The sequence below is a fragment of the Glandiceps talaboti genome, chromosome 17 (genome assembly GCF_964340395.1).
Source record: "Glandiceps talaboti chromosome 17, keGlaTala1.1, whole genome shotgun sequence".
Taxonomy (NCBI): Eukaryota; Metazoa; Hemichordata; class Enteropneusta; family Spengelidae; genus Glandiceps; species Glandiceps talaboti.
This window is the reverse complement of record NC_135565.1, coordinates 1,826,637-1,846,879: the sequence shown is the minus strand read 5'-3', so window position 1 is coordinate 1,846,879 and position 20,243 is coordinate 1,826,637. Positions and strand designations below refer to the sequence as shown.

General features: G+C 37.0%; 1 protein-coding gene across 1 annotated transcript; it reads left to right on the top strand.

Annotated features, from left to right (window-relative positions):
- Nucleotides 1-364: 364 nt before the first annotated feature.
- Nucleotides 365-19,384, top strand: LOC144448324 (uncharacterized). The gene is made up of 6 exons (XM_078138517.1): nucleotides 365-478; nucleotides 10,300-10,505; nucleotides 12,771-12,930; nucleotides 14,043-15,320; nucleotides 18,198-18,474; nucleotides 18,818-19,384. The coding sequence occupies exons 2-6, from the start codon at nucleotides 10,350-10,352 to the stop codon at nucleotides 19,059-19,061; spliced, it is 2,115 nt and encodes a 704-aa protein (XP_077994643.1). The 5' UTR covers nucleotides 365-478; nucleotides 10,300-10,349; the 3' UTR covers nucleotides 19,062-19,384.
- Nucleotides 19,385-20,243: the final 859 nt, after the last annotated feature.

Here is a 20,243-nt window from a genome sequence, read left to right as displayed (position 1 = left end):
TGGGTTATGGCAAGGGGGTGGGTACTTAAAAAACATTGGGGGTTTGACAAAAAATCTCCCGACCCCCCACCCCCTCCTCCCGACAACTTTTTGTGAAAGCAGTCTAAAATAATATCATCGGACTCTCCAGAACTAATAGTTTATGACATAACTTCATTTCCTGCAGCGGCGTATTGAATTTTACTAATTTTCCATGACTTTTTTTTTATTTCTTGGACAATACTTTTCACCGGCAACTCCAAGCTTGGAGCATATCATGTTTTTGTCATTGTCATCTTTTGTTATTTTGCTAACAATTGTGTAATCGTTGATTTGTGTGTCACATGCTTCATTGGGTTCAAAGGTCACTTAGTCGTTTCAGTACATACGATCATTTACTATACCATCCGCCATGTTATGCTAGAAAGGGTGGAGTGGGCAAAATAAGGGATTTTCCACCGGAAACTTGAAATATTGTGCCTGGGAAAACAGTATTTAGGTGAGTTGAAACGTATTACTACATAGTTAGTGAGTGAATGGTGGTTGTCACTACACTGACAGTGTTTTGTGACAATGACGTTAACAAAAACGCGTTTCCTTGCGGTGGTGACGACGACAACGTTGTTATGCAAACCAGGGTGCCAGACAGCACACGACGGCCACGCACAACCTCTCAGACTTTGATCTACCGATGTATTGGCATTTAATCATCTTGTAGGGTCTATTATTTAATGAAATAGTTCAAATCTATATTTATTGGAGTCGAACACAGGAAAGAGTCATTTGTAAATAGATAAGAAGACAACACACGGCGACAATGTTGTTGTGTATGTTGGGATTGTTGTGCAATAACGTACCAGTGCAGTAACTTGTATACTGAACTTCGTGAGGATTTGTTTACGTCACTGAATATATTATTATTTCACGGACGAAATACAAGCTTAAAATACGAATGGGTTTGGTGCATTGTACTTGATGTTCTTTTATGCATTTCAAGTGTGTAAACATAAAATTGTCAATATGCAGTACTGAGTAGCTGTTAATGTGGGTGGTATGTCTATAGTAGTAGTACTACTACAGGTGTCGGCATATATATATGCAGACGGTGCACACGTTTCGGAAGGACGAAATGTATGCAAGCAGGACGAGTGTCGGCCGAACGGCTATGGAGTTTTTTTCTTAATTTTTCTGTCGACTGATAACGGTGTGTTTTATAGTGAGTTCAAAGTATACATGCAAATGACCATCATGGTCTGTCTGACGACTATGGTAGTTGATCAGGGTTAGGCATTGCTCAACAACGTCACAAAATATTAGTAGTATTCTGGGTAGCAGAGGGTAGGGTGTGTTCTCTGAACTGCCGCCATTGTAACTAATACAATGGAACTTCGTTTCCGTCAATACCACACTGTACATGGTCTATTGCTACTATTTCTGTGTGTAGATGTCGTATATTTATTAGTAATAGTACTGGGGAGCAGACGTTGTACAGTATATATGTTTGGAACACCCCTACAATGTTTGGAACCCCTACAATTTATATTTCAGTTGCATGTACATCAATAAATGGTAATGGCATGTACAAATTCAACATTTCTGTTCATTTCTGTTGGAAGTCTGTTTGAAAGTTTTTTTCTGGTCACAGGACATCTTTGTTTTCCTATTCCCAGTAATGTACTTAAAAGTGGCCAAACCCACTCAAATACATTGGCCGCCAAGGATGCTAACTTGTCACAGAAAAACATGTACATTTGTAGATTCAGAGTTTTATTGACTTTACCCATAGACAGTCCACTGTCTATACTTTGTTAAAGTATGTCTATTGACTTTACCCATAGACAGTCCACTGTCTATACTTTGTTAAAAGTATGTCTATTGACTTTACCCATAGACAGTCCACTGTCTATACTTTGTTAAAGTATGTCTATTGACTTTACCCATAGACAGTCCACTGTCTATACTTTGTTAAAAGTATGTCTATTGACTTTACCCATAGACAGTCCACTGTCTATACTTTGTTAAAAGTATGTCTATTGACTTTACCCATAGACAGTCCACTGTCTATACTTTGTTAAAAGTATGTCTATTGACTTTACCCATAGACAGTCCACTGTCTATACTTTGTTAAAAGTATGTCTATTGACTTTACCCATAGACAGTCCACTGTCTATACTTTGTTAAAAATATGTCTATTGACTTTACCTATAGACAGTCCACTGTCTATACTTTGTTAAAAGTATGTCTATTGACTTTACCCATAGACAGTCCACTGTCTATACTTTGTTAAAAGTATGTCTATTGACTTTACCCATAGACAGTCCACTGTCTATACTTTGTTAAAAGTATGTCTATTGACTTTACCCATAGACAGTCCACTGTCTATACTTTGTTAAAGTATGTCTATTGACTTTACCCATAGACAGTCCACTGTCTATACTTTGTTAAAGTATGTCTATTGACTTTACCCATAGACAGTCCACTGTCTATACTTTGTTAAAATATGTCTATTGACTTTACCCATAGACAGTCCACTGTCTATACTTTGTTAAAATATGTCTATTGACTTTACCCATAGACAGTCCACTGTCTATACTTTGTTAAAATATGTCTATTGACTTTACCCATAGACAGTCCACTGTCTATACTTTGTTAAAATATGTCTATTGACTTTACCTATAGACAGTCCACTGTCTATACTTTGTTAAAGTATGTCTATTGACTTTACCCATAGACAGTCCACTGTCTATACTTTGTTAAAGTATGTCTATTGACTTTACCTATAGACAGTCCACTGTCTATACTTTGTTGAAAGTATGTCTATTGACTTTACCCATAGACAGTCCACTGTCTATACTTTGTTAAAGTATGTCTATTGACTTTACCTATAGACAGTCCACTGTCTATACTTTGTTAAAAGTATGTCTATTGACTTTACCCATAGACAGTCCACTGTCTATACTTTGTTAAAGTATGTCTATTGACTTTACCTATAGACAGTCCACTGTCTATACTTTCTCAAAGTATGCTGTCTATATGAATTTGACATCTCTTATATATGTAAATGTAGTTTCCAAATTATTGTTCATGGCCAGTATGTCTTTTCCCTAACTGTAGACTCACTGTCACAGTTTTCAGACACGGTCATGTTATTTGACGATTACTATTGGATAAACACTGCAAAGAATTAACACCCATCATTGCTGCTTAGACATTTTCCTTAGGGTCTTTTTTAATAGGGTTTAAAGTCAGAAATAACTTTAGAAGTTTGGTGATAACGTAGTGTCCGAATTTATAACCCTACATCGATGACTTAGTAATTGGACCACAGTATTGGTAATCGGACACAGACTTCCACGCCGATTTACATATTTGTAGCATAAAGTATTAATTTTGCCACTCAGTCTAATGTAAATTTTGGGCAAAAATATTGGTATTGTGGTATTTTAATCACCGTTACACTGAAGTTGAATAATCATGAATAGTGTCCTACCACTGAAGCATTATGATTGGGTAAAGGATACTGATGTGTTTATTGTGTCTCTCTTATTGTTAGTCTAGAGTTGAAATATGTCTACATCTTTGTGTCAAAAACATAATGTCCCATGAATGAAACACCAAGCCAACATCATTTTAGCTGTAATGTCCCATGAATGAAACACCAAGCCAACATCATTTTAGCTGTAATGTCCCATGAATGAAACACCAAGCCGACATCATTTTAGCTGTAATGTCCCATGAATGAAACACCAAGCCGACATCATTTTAGCTGTAATGTCCCATGAATGAAACACCAAGCCAACATCATTTTAGCTGTAATGTCCCATGAATGAAACACCAAGCCAACATCATTTTAGCTGTAATGTCCCATGAATGAAACACCAAGCCAACATCATTTTAGCTGTAATGTCCCATGAATGAAACACCAAGCCGACATCATTTTAGCTGTAATGTCCCATGAATGAAACATCAAGCCGACATCATTTTAGCTATAAGAGTGCCCACTGGATGATAATTTCTACTTTATTCATTTACAAATTACATATTTCTGATTTAAATCAGAAATTCAAATGTAACTATTGTGAGGTCATGGGTCACTGAGGATAACTATTATACATGTACATTAATTTATTCATGTTTTAAAACTCAAGAAACTTGTTTGCTGGCCACTGGGGTGGGGTGGGGGGTGGTAGGGTTATTGTGAAGTTCACACGTTACATGTGCTGGGCTAATTGCACACACAATATTGTATATTTACACCCCCCCCCCCCCCATGAATATTTACAAAAATGATTACTTCAACATATTCAACCCTGTTGAACCCTTTTTTAATTTGTTTTGTAGTTCATTGTGTAACTTGTTTTGAATGTTTACATTTTCTTCAGTTACCCTGGAAAAGTGCTAAACATTCACATTACCAATGTGTATAGTTTATGCATACATAATTGATACTAATGCCCTCAGTGGTTCCTAGTAGTTTGAGTCTACAAGGTTGTCAATAAAGTTCAGGATAGTCAAAGACCAAAACTAACAAATGAAATAAAATAAACACCAGTATTTGTGTAAATAAATGATCTGTTTATTTAAATCCACTAGTAATTGACTGAATACTTATGTGCTCATAGAGATTATTTATGGCATGTACATGTAAACATTAAAAGTAATTTATTAATTTGATGTATGTATGTATGTATGTATGTATGTATGTATGTATGTATGTATGTATGTATGTATGTATGTATGTATGTATGTATGTGTCACTGTGTACATGTATGTATGTATGTATGTATGTATGTCTGTCTGTCTCTGTCTGTCTGTCTGTCTGTCTGCCCATAGACCCTACCGTAGGGTCTATGGTCTGCCAAATGATCATGTATATTGCAAAGATAACAGGGATTAATAGACAAATGAATACACATTGAATAAATGTATGCAAATATACCTAGCAACAAGACCACACCCATAGCAACAGCCAAATTATCACGTATTGCAAAGATAACATCAGGGATTCATAGACAAGTGAGCAAACATTCAAAAAATGTATGAAAATATGACTAGGCAACTAGATAGTCATTCAGCAAATGAACACCTATACCTAGGATTGATCAGCATGTGGGTAAACATTTTTGAAAACTGCAGTTGTGCTACAACGCCTTTGGGACTATTTTTTCAAAAGTATACAGGCCTATATATATGTATAAATGTATAGTTCTCCATGAGTTTAAGATAATACACCATTTACCCATGTATAGAAATGTACAGAAATCCATACAACTATTTAGCTTCACTTTGCACTGGGGAAGTACACCACTAAATAAACAAAAAAAACAACAAAAAAATAAAAAAAAACACCCGAAACTGAGCTTAATTTGATTGACTCATTTCTGTTTTTTTATCACTGGATGTTGTCCTACAATGTACTTCATGTAACTAGCATGTACCAGTAGATGTTCATATTGATTGATATCTGACCTTAACCATCCTGTAATCTTTGCACTCATTTCCTTACTCCAGGATGTAATGTGACTGGAGATACAATGTACATGATATGGGTTAGTATAGCAGTAGATTAGACTGTAATAAAGTCATTGGTCTGGGCTTATCACACTGCCCTAATAGTAATAGTCTGAAGTGATCTGTGGGTTGGTCTGGGCTTATTACACTGCCCTAATAGTCTGATCTGTGGGTTAGCATGGCAGAATGAAAGCAAAAGATACTAAATGTGTATCTTGACCTACTATCTATTTGACCTAGACTGTATCTAGTGTTTGTGAATTTTTAGTTTCATTCACGTGTGTTGAAATATATCCATGAAAATTAACCCTCTTGAAGTCTTCAGGTCAATTCGATGGTCAGCATAGCTGAAATCATGTGTGGGAGAAATTCACCCTCTTGGGCCACCAGCTGGTCAATTCGATGGTCAGCATAGCTGAAATCATGTGTGGGAGAAATTCACCCTTGTGGGCCACCAGCTGGTCAATTCGATGGTCAGCATAGCTGAAAATCATGTGTGGGAGAAATTCACCCTTGTGGGCCACCAGCTGGTCAATTCGATGGTCAGCATAGCTGAAATCATGTGTGGGAGAAATTCACCCTTGTGGGCCACCAGCTGGTCAATTCGATGGTCAGCATAGCTGAAATCATATATGGGAGAAATTCACCCTTGTGGGCCACCAACCGGTCAATTCGATGGTCAGCATAGCTGAAATCATATATGGGAGAAATTCACCCTTGTGGGCCACCAGCTGGTCAATTCGATGGTCAGCATAGCTGAAATCATATATGGGAGAAATTCACCCTTGTGGGCCACCAGCTGGTCAATTCGATGGTCAGCATAGCTGAAATCATATATGGGAGAAATTCACCCTTGTGGGCCACCAACCGGTCAATTCGATGGTCAGCATAGCTGAAATCATATATGGGAGAAATTCACCCTTGTGGGCCACCAGCTGGTCAATTCGATGGTCAGCATAGCTGAAATCATATATGGGAGAAATTCACCCTTGTGGGCCACCAACCGGTCAATTCGATGGCCAGCATAGCTGAAATCATATATGGGAGAAATTCACCCTCTTGGGCCACCAATCGGTCAAGTCGGTGGTCAGCATACATGTAGCTGAAATCATATATGGGAGAAATTCACCCTTGTGGGCCACCAACCGGTCAAGTCGGTGGTCAGCATACATGTAGCCGAAATCATATATGGGAGAAATTCACCCTCTTGGGCCACCAACCGGTCAAGTCGGTGGTCAGCATACATGTAGCCGAAATCATATATGGGAGAAATTCACCCTCTTGGGCCACCAACCGGTCAAGTCGGTGGTCAGCATACATGTAGCCGAAATCATATATGGGAGAAATTCACCCTTGTGGGCCACCAACCGGTCAAGTCAGTGGTCAGCATACATGTAGCTGAAATAGTGTATGGGAGAAATTCACCCTTGTGGGCCACCAACCAGTCAAGTCAGTGGTTAGCATAGCCCAAATCATGTATGGGAGAAATTCACCCCCTTGAGCTACAAACCACACACTAGTCAGTGGTCAGCATAGCCAAAATCATGTATGGGAGAAATTCACCCTCTTGGGCCACAAACCACGCTAGTCAGTGGTCAGCATAGGTCAAAATGTTGTGTAGGAGAGGGACTGGACTAGCTTTGTTATTTTCAATTCTCCTTTTACCCTTTTAGTTTTACCTAAGGATGTAATTTTTTTTTTGCCAGTGATGTAACAAATGTGTAGTAAATAAATAATAACAAAATTGTGTCCAGTCAGTTCATTTTCATTTCCCAAAAAGTTGAACTTTGAGGGTCTGTGCACCCTTCTAGAGGTTTCCGAGGAAGAAACTGTTAGATCAGAGACTTCCCTAAGATACTCTGGAACATGCAAAAAATATGCAGATATTGGGGCTACGAGGTTGGCTCTGACAGCCCTTTTGTAGAAACGGTTTTAGCATATCTGAACTGATAAGGTTCAGTAGTGCTATAGGCATGGTGCAGTGTCTGTCTGTCACTGTCAGTCTGTCTGTGTATGGATGACTTAAACTCAAAAACTGCCAGACCAATTGCCTTCCTATTTGATGGGGACATTACTTTTGGTGTCTAGTTGGGAAATTGTTCAAAACAAACTGATCGCTTATTTTTACTGGGATAAATATGAGAGGGTGTAATTCTTGTGATACACTTCCCACCCCTGTATGTACTGTACTGAGATAGATGTATGAGAGGGTGTAATTCTTGTGATACACTTCCCACCCCTGTATGTACTGTACAGTGTACTGAGATACATGTAGATATGAGAGGGTGTAATTCTTGTGATACACTTCCCACCCCTGTATGTACTGTACTGAGATAGATGTATGAGAGGGTGTAATTCTTGTGATACACTTCCCACCCCTGTATGTACTGTACTGAGATAGATATGAGAGGGTGTAATTCTTGTGATACACTTCCCACCCCTGTATGTACTGTACTGAGATAGATGTATGTGAGGGTGTAATTCTTGTGATACACTTCCCACCCCTGTATGTACTGGACCACATCTGACTGAGATAGACTTTTCATAGCACAAACCACATGTAAAAAGAAACACATATCATATAATTGATATGCTACTGAGATGTCCTATCACTGAAGCAATGCAACTGTACAGTATATGTATATGACCAAGTAGGTTTTACCATTGCCTAAAGCATGTTAGAAAATACATGTTTTTGACCGACACGGCTGACGATGTTGTCCCCTCCTTGCCATATTTTATTGACACAGCTTATGCATGCATAAAATGGGATGTCAACACTGTCCATGCACATATATGTAGCTGGGGAGGGGGGAGGGAGAAAGAGGGGCGTTTGTACAGAAATTTGATGCAACCGAGACAGGTGGTCCAGACTAGGCATCCTATCGGTACTTTCAATATTGTTGCCATGGTAATTAAGATATTGTGATGATATTGAAAGCACAGTGCTATGTGTCAATTGATGATAGTCATGTGCTAATTATGTGCGTTTCTCTCTCGCTGTGACTTACAGATTGAGGTATGATGTGTGCTGTTGACACACTGAAAGTGTTTTCATTAAAAGGAGGTTTGCTTAGTTTCATGTTAACCATAGATTCCAAATCAAACTTTGCAGATGTACATGTACATGTAGAATATATAGCAATAAATTCAGATGTACACGTAGAATATATAGCAATAAATTCAGATGTACACGTAGAATATATAGCAATAAATTCAGATGTACATGTAGAATATATAGCAATAAATTCAGATGTACACGTAGAATATATAGCAATAAATTCAGATGTACATGTAGAATATATAGCAATAAATTCAGATGTACACGTAGAATATATAGCAATAAATTCAGATGTACACGTAGAATATATAGCAATAAATTCAGATGTACATGTAGAATATATAGCAATAAATTCAGATGTACACGTAGAATATATAGCAATAAATTCAGATGTACATGTAGAATATATAGCAATAAATTCAGATGTACACGTAGAATATATAGCAATAAATTCAGATGTACATGTAGAATATATAGCAATAAATTCAGATGTACATGTAGAATATATAGCAATAAATTCAGATGTACACGTAGAATATATAGCAATAAATTCAGATGTACACGTAGAATATATAGCAATAAATTCAGATGTACACGTAGAATATATAGCAATAAATTCAGATGTACACGTAGAATATATAGCAATAAATTCAGATGTACACGTAGAATATATAGCAATAAATTCAGATGTACACGTAGAATATATAGCAATAAATTCAGATGTACACGTAGAATATATAGCAATAAATTCAGATGTACACGTAGAATATATAGCAATAAATTCAGATGTACACGTAGAATATATAGCAATAAATTCAGATGTACACGTAGAATATATAGCAATAAATTCAGATGTACACGTAGAATATATAGCAATAAATTCAGATGTACACGTAGAATATATAGCAATAAATTCAGATGTACACGTAGAATATATAGCAATAAATTCAGATGTACACGTAGAATATATAGCAATAAATTCAGATGTACACGTAGAATATATAGCAATAAATTCAGATGTACACGTAGAATATATAGCAATAAATTCAGATGTACACGTAGAATATATAGCAATAAATTCAAATCTGAAAAGAAAAAATGGGGTACATCATCATATTCCCTAAAAAACTAGAAACTGCTAAAATTGGGTAAAATCACAAAAATCGAATGTTCATGCATGTAAACTGTATATTCTGAAATGCAAACTGACCGTGCCCATAGCAACAGCCAAATGATCGCTGTATTGCAAAGATAACAACAGGGCTGGATAGGCAACAGCAAGTGAACTCCTACAATGTATACCTACATGTACATGTACACATGTAGCATGGATCAGTGTGTGGATAAACATTTTTAAAAACTGTACAGTTGTGCTACAATGCCATTAGCGCTATTTTTGAAATTGCTGGAAAGAAAAACAGAAGTGAGTGAATTTTAGGGGTTTTGTCATTCACATAACAGCCGCAGTTGTGCCAGATGCCGACAGATCAATCCTGACACGGGCAGATACATGTACAATAAACTTTCTCTGCATCATGCAAAAAAAAAAACTATCGTGATTTTAGTGTTCACTGAAATTAAGCCAATCATCATATACTCTATCAGTATCTCAGCGCCACTCTCATTGGAACCCCTTAGGGAATTACAAGCAGGAATTTATTAAATCCATTAGTCACACTGACAAGTACAATTTACATGTACATTTGTATAGTGTCTTCTCTAATCTAAAAACGTCTTCTTGCTTGTAGTACTTGTGTGTATAATGTGAAGACACCTACACCAGCAACTACCGTAAAGAATGGATGAAATTCCAGATTGCGTGAAGAATCTACCATTTAAAACAGTGAGATACTGTGTCCAGGACAAACTAGCTGACTTGTTGGACCCTGAGACTGGTAATAATTGGCGACATCTAGCATGTGAAGCATGTGAATTGAGTTTAGATATTATAACAGTAAGTATACAAATATGACTTTGATTGTTTCCAGGGTTGTGCTTACATTGTACATGTAGGAGAGAGGAAGAAGTAATGGAGAGGGAAGGGGAGACATCAACTTTGATCAGCCTTGGGTATTATTAGTCCCTGCCGGGCGAAGACTGTGTGGGTTATAGATTGAGGTCCGTCCATCCATCCATCCGTGCATAATGGCTTTGAACATTTTGTTATGATTTTTCCATGTTTGGGACCATTACACAGACATGCATGAACAGTTTCCATTAAAACTTCATTTAAAGACAATGTACTACATTTGTATGATGTACATGTATACATATCATATAGTCAACTTGTGTCACAATATGATCCAACAGGACTGCTAGGCAGCCATTCTGTTATAATTTGTTCATCTCTGGAGCCATTTGGCAGACATGTCTGAGCAGATTAATTTCAGTCAATCTTGGTATAAGGGCAGTGTACTATTAGGTACATTGTACATATGAATGTCAATTTGTGATTGCACCTATCACTGATAAGAAGTGTTACAATCCAAACAGGGATCAACAGCTCCCAATCAGCGGGGACGATGTCATCTACGATGAAGGCATATGACATACAAGGGGGCTTGTTATCTATGTTGAATTGTATCTACATAACTTTGATCAACCTTGGTTATTATATCTACATGTATGTAGACCAAATACACCTAGAGCAAGTTAATTAAGTACACCTGGACCATCAAGTTAATTAAGTACACCTGGACCATCAAGTTAATTAAGTACACCTGGACCATCAAGTTAATTAAGTACACCTGGACCATCAAGTTAATTAAGTACACCTGGACCATCAAGTTAATTAAGTACACCTGGACCATCAAGTTAATTAAGTACACCTGGACCATCAAGTTAATTAAGTACACCTAGACCATCAAGTTAATTAAGTACACCTGGACCATCAAGTTAATTAAGTACACCTGGACCATCAAGTTAATTAAGTACACCTGGACCATCAAGTTAATTAAGTACACCTAGACCATCAAGTTAATTAAGTACACCTGGACCATCAAGTTAATTAAGTACACCTGGACCATCAAGTTAATTAAGTACACCTGGACCATCAAGTTAATTAAGTACACCTGGACCATCAAGTTAATTAAGTACACCTGGACCATCAAGTTAATTAAGTACACCTGGACCATCAAGTTAATTAAGTACACCTAGACCATCAAGTTAATTAAGTACACCTGGACCATCAAGTTAACCCTTTCACCACCAATGGCCAAGTGGGATTGTTTGTTCTCCACCAGCCCCCTCACTAACATACGGTGAGAGTGAGTGGTATGCAATCAAATTGATATAAAAATACTAAGAGTTGCTTATTTTATAAGGTATCATTTGAATGGAAAATAAATTTCCTACATCATACTTGGAAATACATACATTCAAATGTGACACACAGAACCGAAAATATGGATTAATGTAATAAAATATTAATTAAAAAAAACATATGTTGTTTATTTGTTGACATATCACAAATAAACAAAATATTTTTATTACAAAAAAAATTCAAAATACCAACATTTGTGTTTCTACAAAATTTCTGTATACTGTTTAAATGGTCAAAATCGGCGAAAATTTGGTAGAAAATGTTTTCTGTCGTATTAATTTGAATGAAAGTGATGTACGTTTTGGGCAAAAAACCCTACAAAACTGCTTGGCAGATTGGGCTGAAAATTGGTGTGAACGTTGTTTGGATTAAGAAGTGTTTATCAGGTGGTAATTCCATCAGTGGTATGCAAACTAGGTCTATAAATGTGACTTTTGGTCAAAAATGTTTAGTTCCAAAACTACTGGGCAGATTGGGCTGAAATTTAATGAGGATACATTTAGGGTATGTAGATAAAGAGCCATTAAGCATTGTAATGATCTCATCAGTGATATGCAAATTAGGTGCAAAAATGTAACTTTTGGTCAAAAATTTATATCTCATGTGATGTTTCTAGAAATGTTCTGTAGATGTTCTAAACATTTTGACATAATTAGGCCTAAACAACCAAATGCCAGTATATTTTGCTAAAGTAACATTATCTGGTAGATAGTAAGTAAAACAATCAAAAAAATGTATGCAAATTATGCCTAACTGGAAAAACATTCAGAAAATGAAAACTTTCAAGTTTTATACCTAGCATGGATCAGTATGTGGATAAACATTTAAAAAAGAAATGTACAGTTGTACTACAATGCCATTGGCGTTATTGTTTTGTTCTTTCTTCTCTGTCTGTAGGCAATAGAAGCTAAAAGGCTTTGTGGACAGAAACCAACGATGGAAGTGTTTCGATATTGGAGTCAGAGCCACCCAAATGCAACTCTGAGGGATTTCATCAGAATTTGTCATAAACTGGTCCGTAATGATCTAGTCTTGGTTATTATTAATGCATACAAAGGTATTTATCCATAGTTTCTGTTTTTTAGTACAGGCTTCACAGTGTAGTGTTCTCCACAGATGAAAATATTAAGGGGTGGCTAATGTGCATAAATATTAGGATATAATTTGCATATCCTTACATAAATGTGCAAGCAATATATTATACATTAGCTATTCAAATGATCACAGACACATTGAAGTATTTACATATTGCCAATTTCTTTTAAATCATGAGCATAGCAGACATTCCCGGGTGTAAGTGTAGAATCCACCATGGCCAGTGCTGTGTTCCATATACACAATGCAACCGAAATGAGAAGGTCCAAGTAACACCATCAGGAATGTCCAAGTAACACCAACAGGAGTATTAAAAACAGTTGATACAGACTTGAACCCATACTAGATACCTTCTTGCTTGATATTTATAATTTACTGGCAGAATAGGACAATGCACTAAGCAAATGACACAATAAAATTATGAGAGCAACTATCCGCCATGTCACCACTAGTGTAGCACCATTTTAACTAACTATCGGTAATTAACTCTGCATTGTTCTGTATTGTGCAAGGTATGTATATGCCGATATAATAGATATTACATTTTGATATCATGGGTATTGCATGCTATTTATATCAATGATTTTACATGCCAATATTGGGTATTGCAAGTTATAGTTATCATGTATTCTTCATGTGGACATCATACATGTACGTTCTTCATGTGGACATCATATGTTCTTCATGTGGACATCATATGTTCTTCATGTGGATATCATATGTTCTTCATGTGGACATCATATGTTCTTCATGTGGACATATGTTCTTCATGTGGACATCATATGTTCTTCATGTGGACATCATATGTTCTTCATGTGGACATCATATGTTCTTCATGTGGACATCATACGTCCTTCATGTGGTCATGTGGATATCATGTGTTTGGCAATAACAGAACTAAACAAAACTGCCTAATAAAGTGCAGTAATATTAAGTTTAAATTTTTGCGACGTATTTATGCTGACATGGAGATAAAACTTGATATTATGTGTAATTACCCTTAGCAGATCAAAGTAATTGTTAGTAAAGCCTTACCAGTGCTGATATACACTTTCTTATCCTTTCTGACTTCAGCTGGTGAATTGTTTCAATCGCAAAGATCATGTTTCAGAGGTGGAGAAGAAGATTCATGCAGTTTTCCTTCATCTAATTCTTCAAGTGAGGTAAATGTGACCACCCCAGATGTATCTTTCTCAATATCTGTACATCCTAGCATGGAACCAAATGTATATATATCCGGCAGGCAACCAACTCATTCTACTCAAGACCATAGTCAACTTGGTGATCCAGGATTGCAAGACAGAGGAAATGCTAGTCCTAAACGGAACACACAGAATACTGTTATTAGGCAGTATTCGGACCAGTCTCAGACATGTCCTTGGGGTGAGGGACAGCAATTCGCACAGCTACCCACCAGTCCATCAGGGAGATGTGAGTCACATTTATATGCACCGCCACCTGTTAGGCAGTCAGAGAGGTATGAATACAATCAAGTGTTTTACCCTGTCAACAGCAATGATGATAATCACCAAACACAGTCTGCACACAATGAAGTGAGGGCTAGATATTCACAAAGAGAAGTAGTGAACCCCAATGACAGGAGACAGGAATGTGTAGAGATGAGAGATCTGACCCAGTGTACATCAGCTTTACAGTTACACTCAAGGCAGAATGCAGTTCAAAGTGGGCAGTACAACATGCAACGTACATCACAGTCAGCTGTATGCCCAATTGCATTGTCAAGCTGTGATGAACCAAGGACTCTTTTGAGTATTGAACCACCATTCCATGAATATACCAGCAGATGTACAACTAGTTGCCGTCAGTTTAATGATAGGCAGGCACCTGTGGGTGCACAGACAGAAGGAAAGGCGTCATCATGCAACTCATCTCCGCAGATTGAAAGAAGAGAAAGAAGTCCGTCCACAGGATCATCAACATCATCACAGTCTGCACCCAGTGAACTAATGCACCAACACCAAGGAGGGCATCCCAAAAATCTCACCAGAAGCATATCTGACTCCATTTGTGATGAATCTTCCTTGGCTGAGTCACAAGCTTCATTACTTCAAAGGGGAACCTGGCCTAGAGATAGGCCTCCACCACAAGGTGTACATAGCCACCATACAAGTGAAATGCCTGATGACAGGTACAGGGACCCCCCTGAACAAAGGTCACAGCATGTACAGAACAGACATAATGTGCCTGCAAACAGAGCAGTACAACGACAACCTCCTTCACCAATGTGTGATCAAAGAAGCAGACATCCTGTTTCATGTTACAATAATGTACCAAGTCAATTACAACCTGATGGACTACATTCAGTGGCCGTTCCACGAGGTGTAGCACGAGGTAAATAAAGTGGACAATCACACTAGGTGCATTAATACTGGAGAAATTGGTTGATGGATGGATAGATAAGTAAATAGAACTGAGGATGAATGAATAGACAGACAGACAGACAGACAGACAGACAGACAGACAGATATAAAATGTACGTCTTGACAGACAGACAGATAGATAGATATAAAATGTACGTCTTGACAGACAGACAGATATCAGCAGATATCAGCAGATATAAAATGTAGGGTAACATGACAAATGCCCCCTGGACAAATGCTCCCCAGACAAATGCCCCCAAACAAATGCCTATGGTAGGAGATGGCTCACGATTCAACCGAAAAAAGCATGTTTTTTAGGGTTACTTACTAGGGTTAGCATTTCTACCATAGTGCAATTGAAAGATGTGATTTTGAGCAATGTACTTAAAATATCACTTCTATTGTATTACAAATGAAAAGACCAAGAAGGGTGTGATTATGAGTGGTGTACTTAAAATATGGTTTAATCACTTTGATTTCGGATAGTGTATGAAAAAATAGACTCACTTGCCGTGCTCTAATTGGTCAAAAAGGTGTGAAGTCTGAAAGATCAAAGAAATATACCTATAAAAGAACAGGGTAATATTTAACATAAGTACACGAAATCACACATTTCTTGGTCGAATTAAACATCTTCCAAGCCAGTTTCTGTCCATTCATCAATAATACAATACAAGTGATAAAGAGCGTATGCTAAGAAGCCGCCCCAAATGCGCCTTTCTTGGTCACATTAGCGACTTTATTAGCATGCCTAATATAAGCTTTATAAGCACGCTTTTGGTAATAATACAATAAAAGTGATAAAACCAAATCATGCCATATTTTGGTCGAATTCAATATTTTTTTAACGTCTTCTGTCTATTCATCTGTTATACAATAAACATGATAAAACTATATTTTAAGGGTAATCCCTATTCGATCTCTATTTGTAGGTGATGACAGTCCTACCGGGGGGGCATTTGTCCTACAGGGGCATTTGTCTGGGGCATTTGTCCAGGGGGCATTTGTCCTAGAACCACAATGTAGATAGGTTACTACAGACAGACAGATAGATACATTGATTACTTAATTGATTACTTAATTGATTAGATGGAGAAAATGAATGGATGTGATCTGGGGATGGTGAATATATGGATTGTGTATGTTTGTGTAATTTACTGTAAATGAATGGATGTGATCTGGGGATGGTGAATATATGGATTGTGTATGTTTGTGTAATTTACTGTAAATCAATGGATGTGATCTGGGGATGGTGAATATATGGATTGTGTATGTTTGTGTAATTTACTGTAAATGAATGGATGTGATCTGGGGATGGTGAATATATGGATTGTGTATGTTTGTGTAATTTACTGTAAATGAATGGATGTGATCTGGGGATGGTGAATATATGGATTGTGTATGTTTGTGTAATTTACTGTAAATGAATGGATGTGATCTGGGGATGGTGAATATATGGATTGTGTATGTTTGTGTAATTTACTGTAAATGAATGGATGTGATCTGGGGATGGTGAATATATGGATTGTGTATGTTTGTGTAATTTACTGTAAATCAATGGATGTGATCTGGGGATGGTGAATATATGGATTGTGTATGTTTGTGTAATTTACTGTAAATCAATGGATGTGATCTGGGGATGGTGAATATATGGATTGTGTATGTTTGTGTAATTTACTGTAAATCAATGGATGTGATCTGGGGATGGTGAATATATGGATTGTGTATGTTTGTGTAATTTACTGTAAATCAATGGATGTGATCTGGGGATGGTGAATATATGGATTGTGTATGTTTGTGTAATTTACTGTAAATCAATGGATGTGATCTGGGGATGGTGAATATATGGATTGTGTATGTTTGTGTAATTTACTGTAAATCAATGGATGTGATCTGGGGATGGTGAATATATGGATTGTGTATGTTTGTGTAATTTACTGTAAATCAATGGATGTGATCTGGGGATGGTGAATATATGGATTGTGTATGTTTGTGTAATTTACTGTAAATCAATGGATGTGATCTGGGGATGGTGAATATATGGATTGTGTATGTTTGTGTAATTTACTGTAAATGAATGGATGTGATCTGGGGATGGTGAATATATGGATTGTGTATGTTTGTGTAATTTACTGTAAATCAATGGATGTGATCTGGGGATGGTGAATATATGGATTGTGTATGTTTGTGTAATTTACTGTAAATGAATGGATGTGATCTGGGGATGGTGAATATATGGATTGTGTATGTTTGTGTAATTTACTGTAAATGAATGGATGTGATCTGGGGATGGTGAATATATGGATTGTGTATGTTTGTGTAATTTACTGTAAATGAATGGATGTGATCTGGGGATGGTGAATATATGGATTGTGTATGTTTGTGTAATTTACTGTAAATGAATGGATGTGATCTGGGGATGGTGAATATATGGATTGTGTATGTTTGTGTAATTTACTGTAAATCAATGGATGTGATCTGGGGATGGTGAATATATGGATTGTGTATGTTTGTGTAATTTACTGTAAATTAATGCATTGTTATGTATGTGTATTATTGTACATTTGTATTGTTGCAAGCTAATCTGTGTAGCTTGCTGTATCAACAAAGACATTTAAAGTCAGGATTCTATTCTTTTTTGTCACATGTCACCAGTGATGAGTCATGTGACCAGCCCAGAACATCAGACTGGTGAACAAGTCCACAGGTGTAGGTGAAAGGTTCAGTTTTGTTTTCACTAAATATAAAATGTGTGCAGTACTTTAAAAGTTTAAATGTCTTTGTTGATGTATAGTGATAGATGAATGGCTGTATCACTAATGCCTTCATTCCTGTTATCTCCATCCAGCAAATACCAAGGTTTTCCTAACATACAGCAGTGACCAGATCAACTCCAAAAATGGAGTCAGAAATCTATTAGAGAACCTTACATTGAATGGATTTGATGTCAAACTTGATATGAAGAGAAAGGAGTTCCCCAAGGTGACAGAAGACAGAGTAGGATGGCTGAATCATCAATTCCAGACATGTGACTTCATTCTGGTTTGTTGTAGTGCTGCCTATGAGGTGGAAGCCAAAATGGAGGTGGTTCCAACCAATGTAAATGATCACAGTTTAAACACAAGGTAGGAGTCGTCTTTAGTCATCAATCAATGTATTAATGAGGGTAATCAGCATATATATCTTTCCATGTCAACCAGTAATATCGTTTTGTATATAACTTTTTACTGAATGATGGCCATATTTTATGTAACAGCAACTCACAGAAAAACAATGAAACAAAAACACATAAAAACTTAATTCAAAATGACCTTTCAGCTTGTATCTTTACACTTTACCTTCTCAGTCATCATTTTAAAAAATCCAATTCACCCATTGGCCACATAAATTTAGGGGGGGGGGGGCTGTGTCTTTCTTAAAAACTTGTTTTATTCTGATCTCTGTATACCTACTTTCATCTTACAACAGATATATCACCACATTGATGCATACAGAGTATCGGGAACAGGGATCTCGGTATTATCGCATTATACCTGTAGTTATGCCTGGCTACACTGACCGATGTGTGCCTTTATGGTTACGGAACACCATAATTTATCACTGGCCGCAAGACTTCCAACCATTGATGGGCAGACTGACACACTCACATCGACTGCCGCCACCCCCACAGAGAGTTGGACCAGGTCCAAAAATTGTACAGGTGATCCATTGATGTGAAAAGACAAAGAAACATAGCTGTAAGATATTGAAGTTATGAAAACCATGGTTTTTTGGAATTCACCAGTGCAGAATATGCCACCTCAAGCATCACTGGTTACTCACTGTTTATAATACATGAGACATTGTTTAAGAGGACCAAAAACAACTATCAGTGATTGGTTGATGGTGTTTCTCACTAGCCAATTGGAAACATAACCTAACTAGGCTTTATGAGAAAATATTTTTAACACAACTGAACTTATAAGGTTCAGTAGTGGTATAGGCATGGTGCGGTGCCTCTCCATCTGTCTGTGTGTGTGTGTGTGTGTATATGTGTGTGTGTGTGTGTGTGTGTGTGTGTGTGTGTGTGTGTGTGTGTGTGTGTGTGTGTGTGTGTGTGTGTGTGTGTGTGTGTGTGGACGACTTAAACTCAAAAACCACCTGACCAATTGCCTTGCTATGTGGTGAGGACAGTACTTTTGGTGTCTAGTTTGGATATTTTTCAAAACAAAATGACAGGTATGTGATTTTATAAAAAATGTCATTTTTGGTGAAAATACTTAAACTCAAACATTATTGGGCAGATTGGTCTGAAATTAGGTAGGAACGTTGTTAGGGATGTGTAGATTGAGATTTGTTCAACCAGTAATATGCAAATTAGGTATAAAACAGTCTTTTGGGTCAAAAATCTTTAATTCCAAAACTACTGAGCAGGTTGGGCTGAAATTTAATGGGAATGCATCTGGGGCTGTATGGATGAAGAAATATGGAGCAAATAATTTCTCATCAGTGATATGCAAATTAGGTGTAAAAATGTGAAATTTGGTCAAAAACTTATATTTCAAAAAGTCATTGGTCAGTGAGACTGAAATCTTCTGAGATGTTTCTAGAAGTATTATTCTGCAGATTTTGTTCAAAACATTTGGCACAATTGGCCCTAGCAGCCTTGACCATGCCCATAGCAACAGCCAAACCGTGGTGCATTTCACAAAGATAACAACAGGAATTCTTAGACAAGTCAACAAACATTCTAAAAGTCTATGTAAGTGTGCCTAGCAACAAGACCATGCCCATAGCAACAGCAAAATGATCGGGTATATTGCAAAGATAACAACAGGGTTGGATAGGCAACTGGAGAATCATTCATCAAATGTACACCTATACCTAGCATGGATCAGCAGGTGGATTAACATTT

What these genes read in the sequence shown, in the direction of transcription:
- LOC144448324 (XM_078138517.1), top strand. Translation starts at nt 10,350, where the DNA reads ATGGATGAAATTCCAGATTGCGTGAAGAATCTACCATTTAAAACAGTG. An exon ending in TGAGTTTAGATATTATAACA is followed by an intron (nt 10,506 to 12,770) that starts GTAAGTATACAA and finishes CTCTGTCTGTAG; the next exon opens with GCAATAGAAGCTAAAAGGCT. An exon ending in TATTATTAATGCATACAAAG is followed by an intron (nt 12,931 to 14,042) that starts GTATTTATCCAT and finishes TTCTGACTTCAG; the next exon opens with CTGGTGAATTGTTTCAATCG.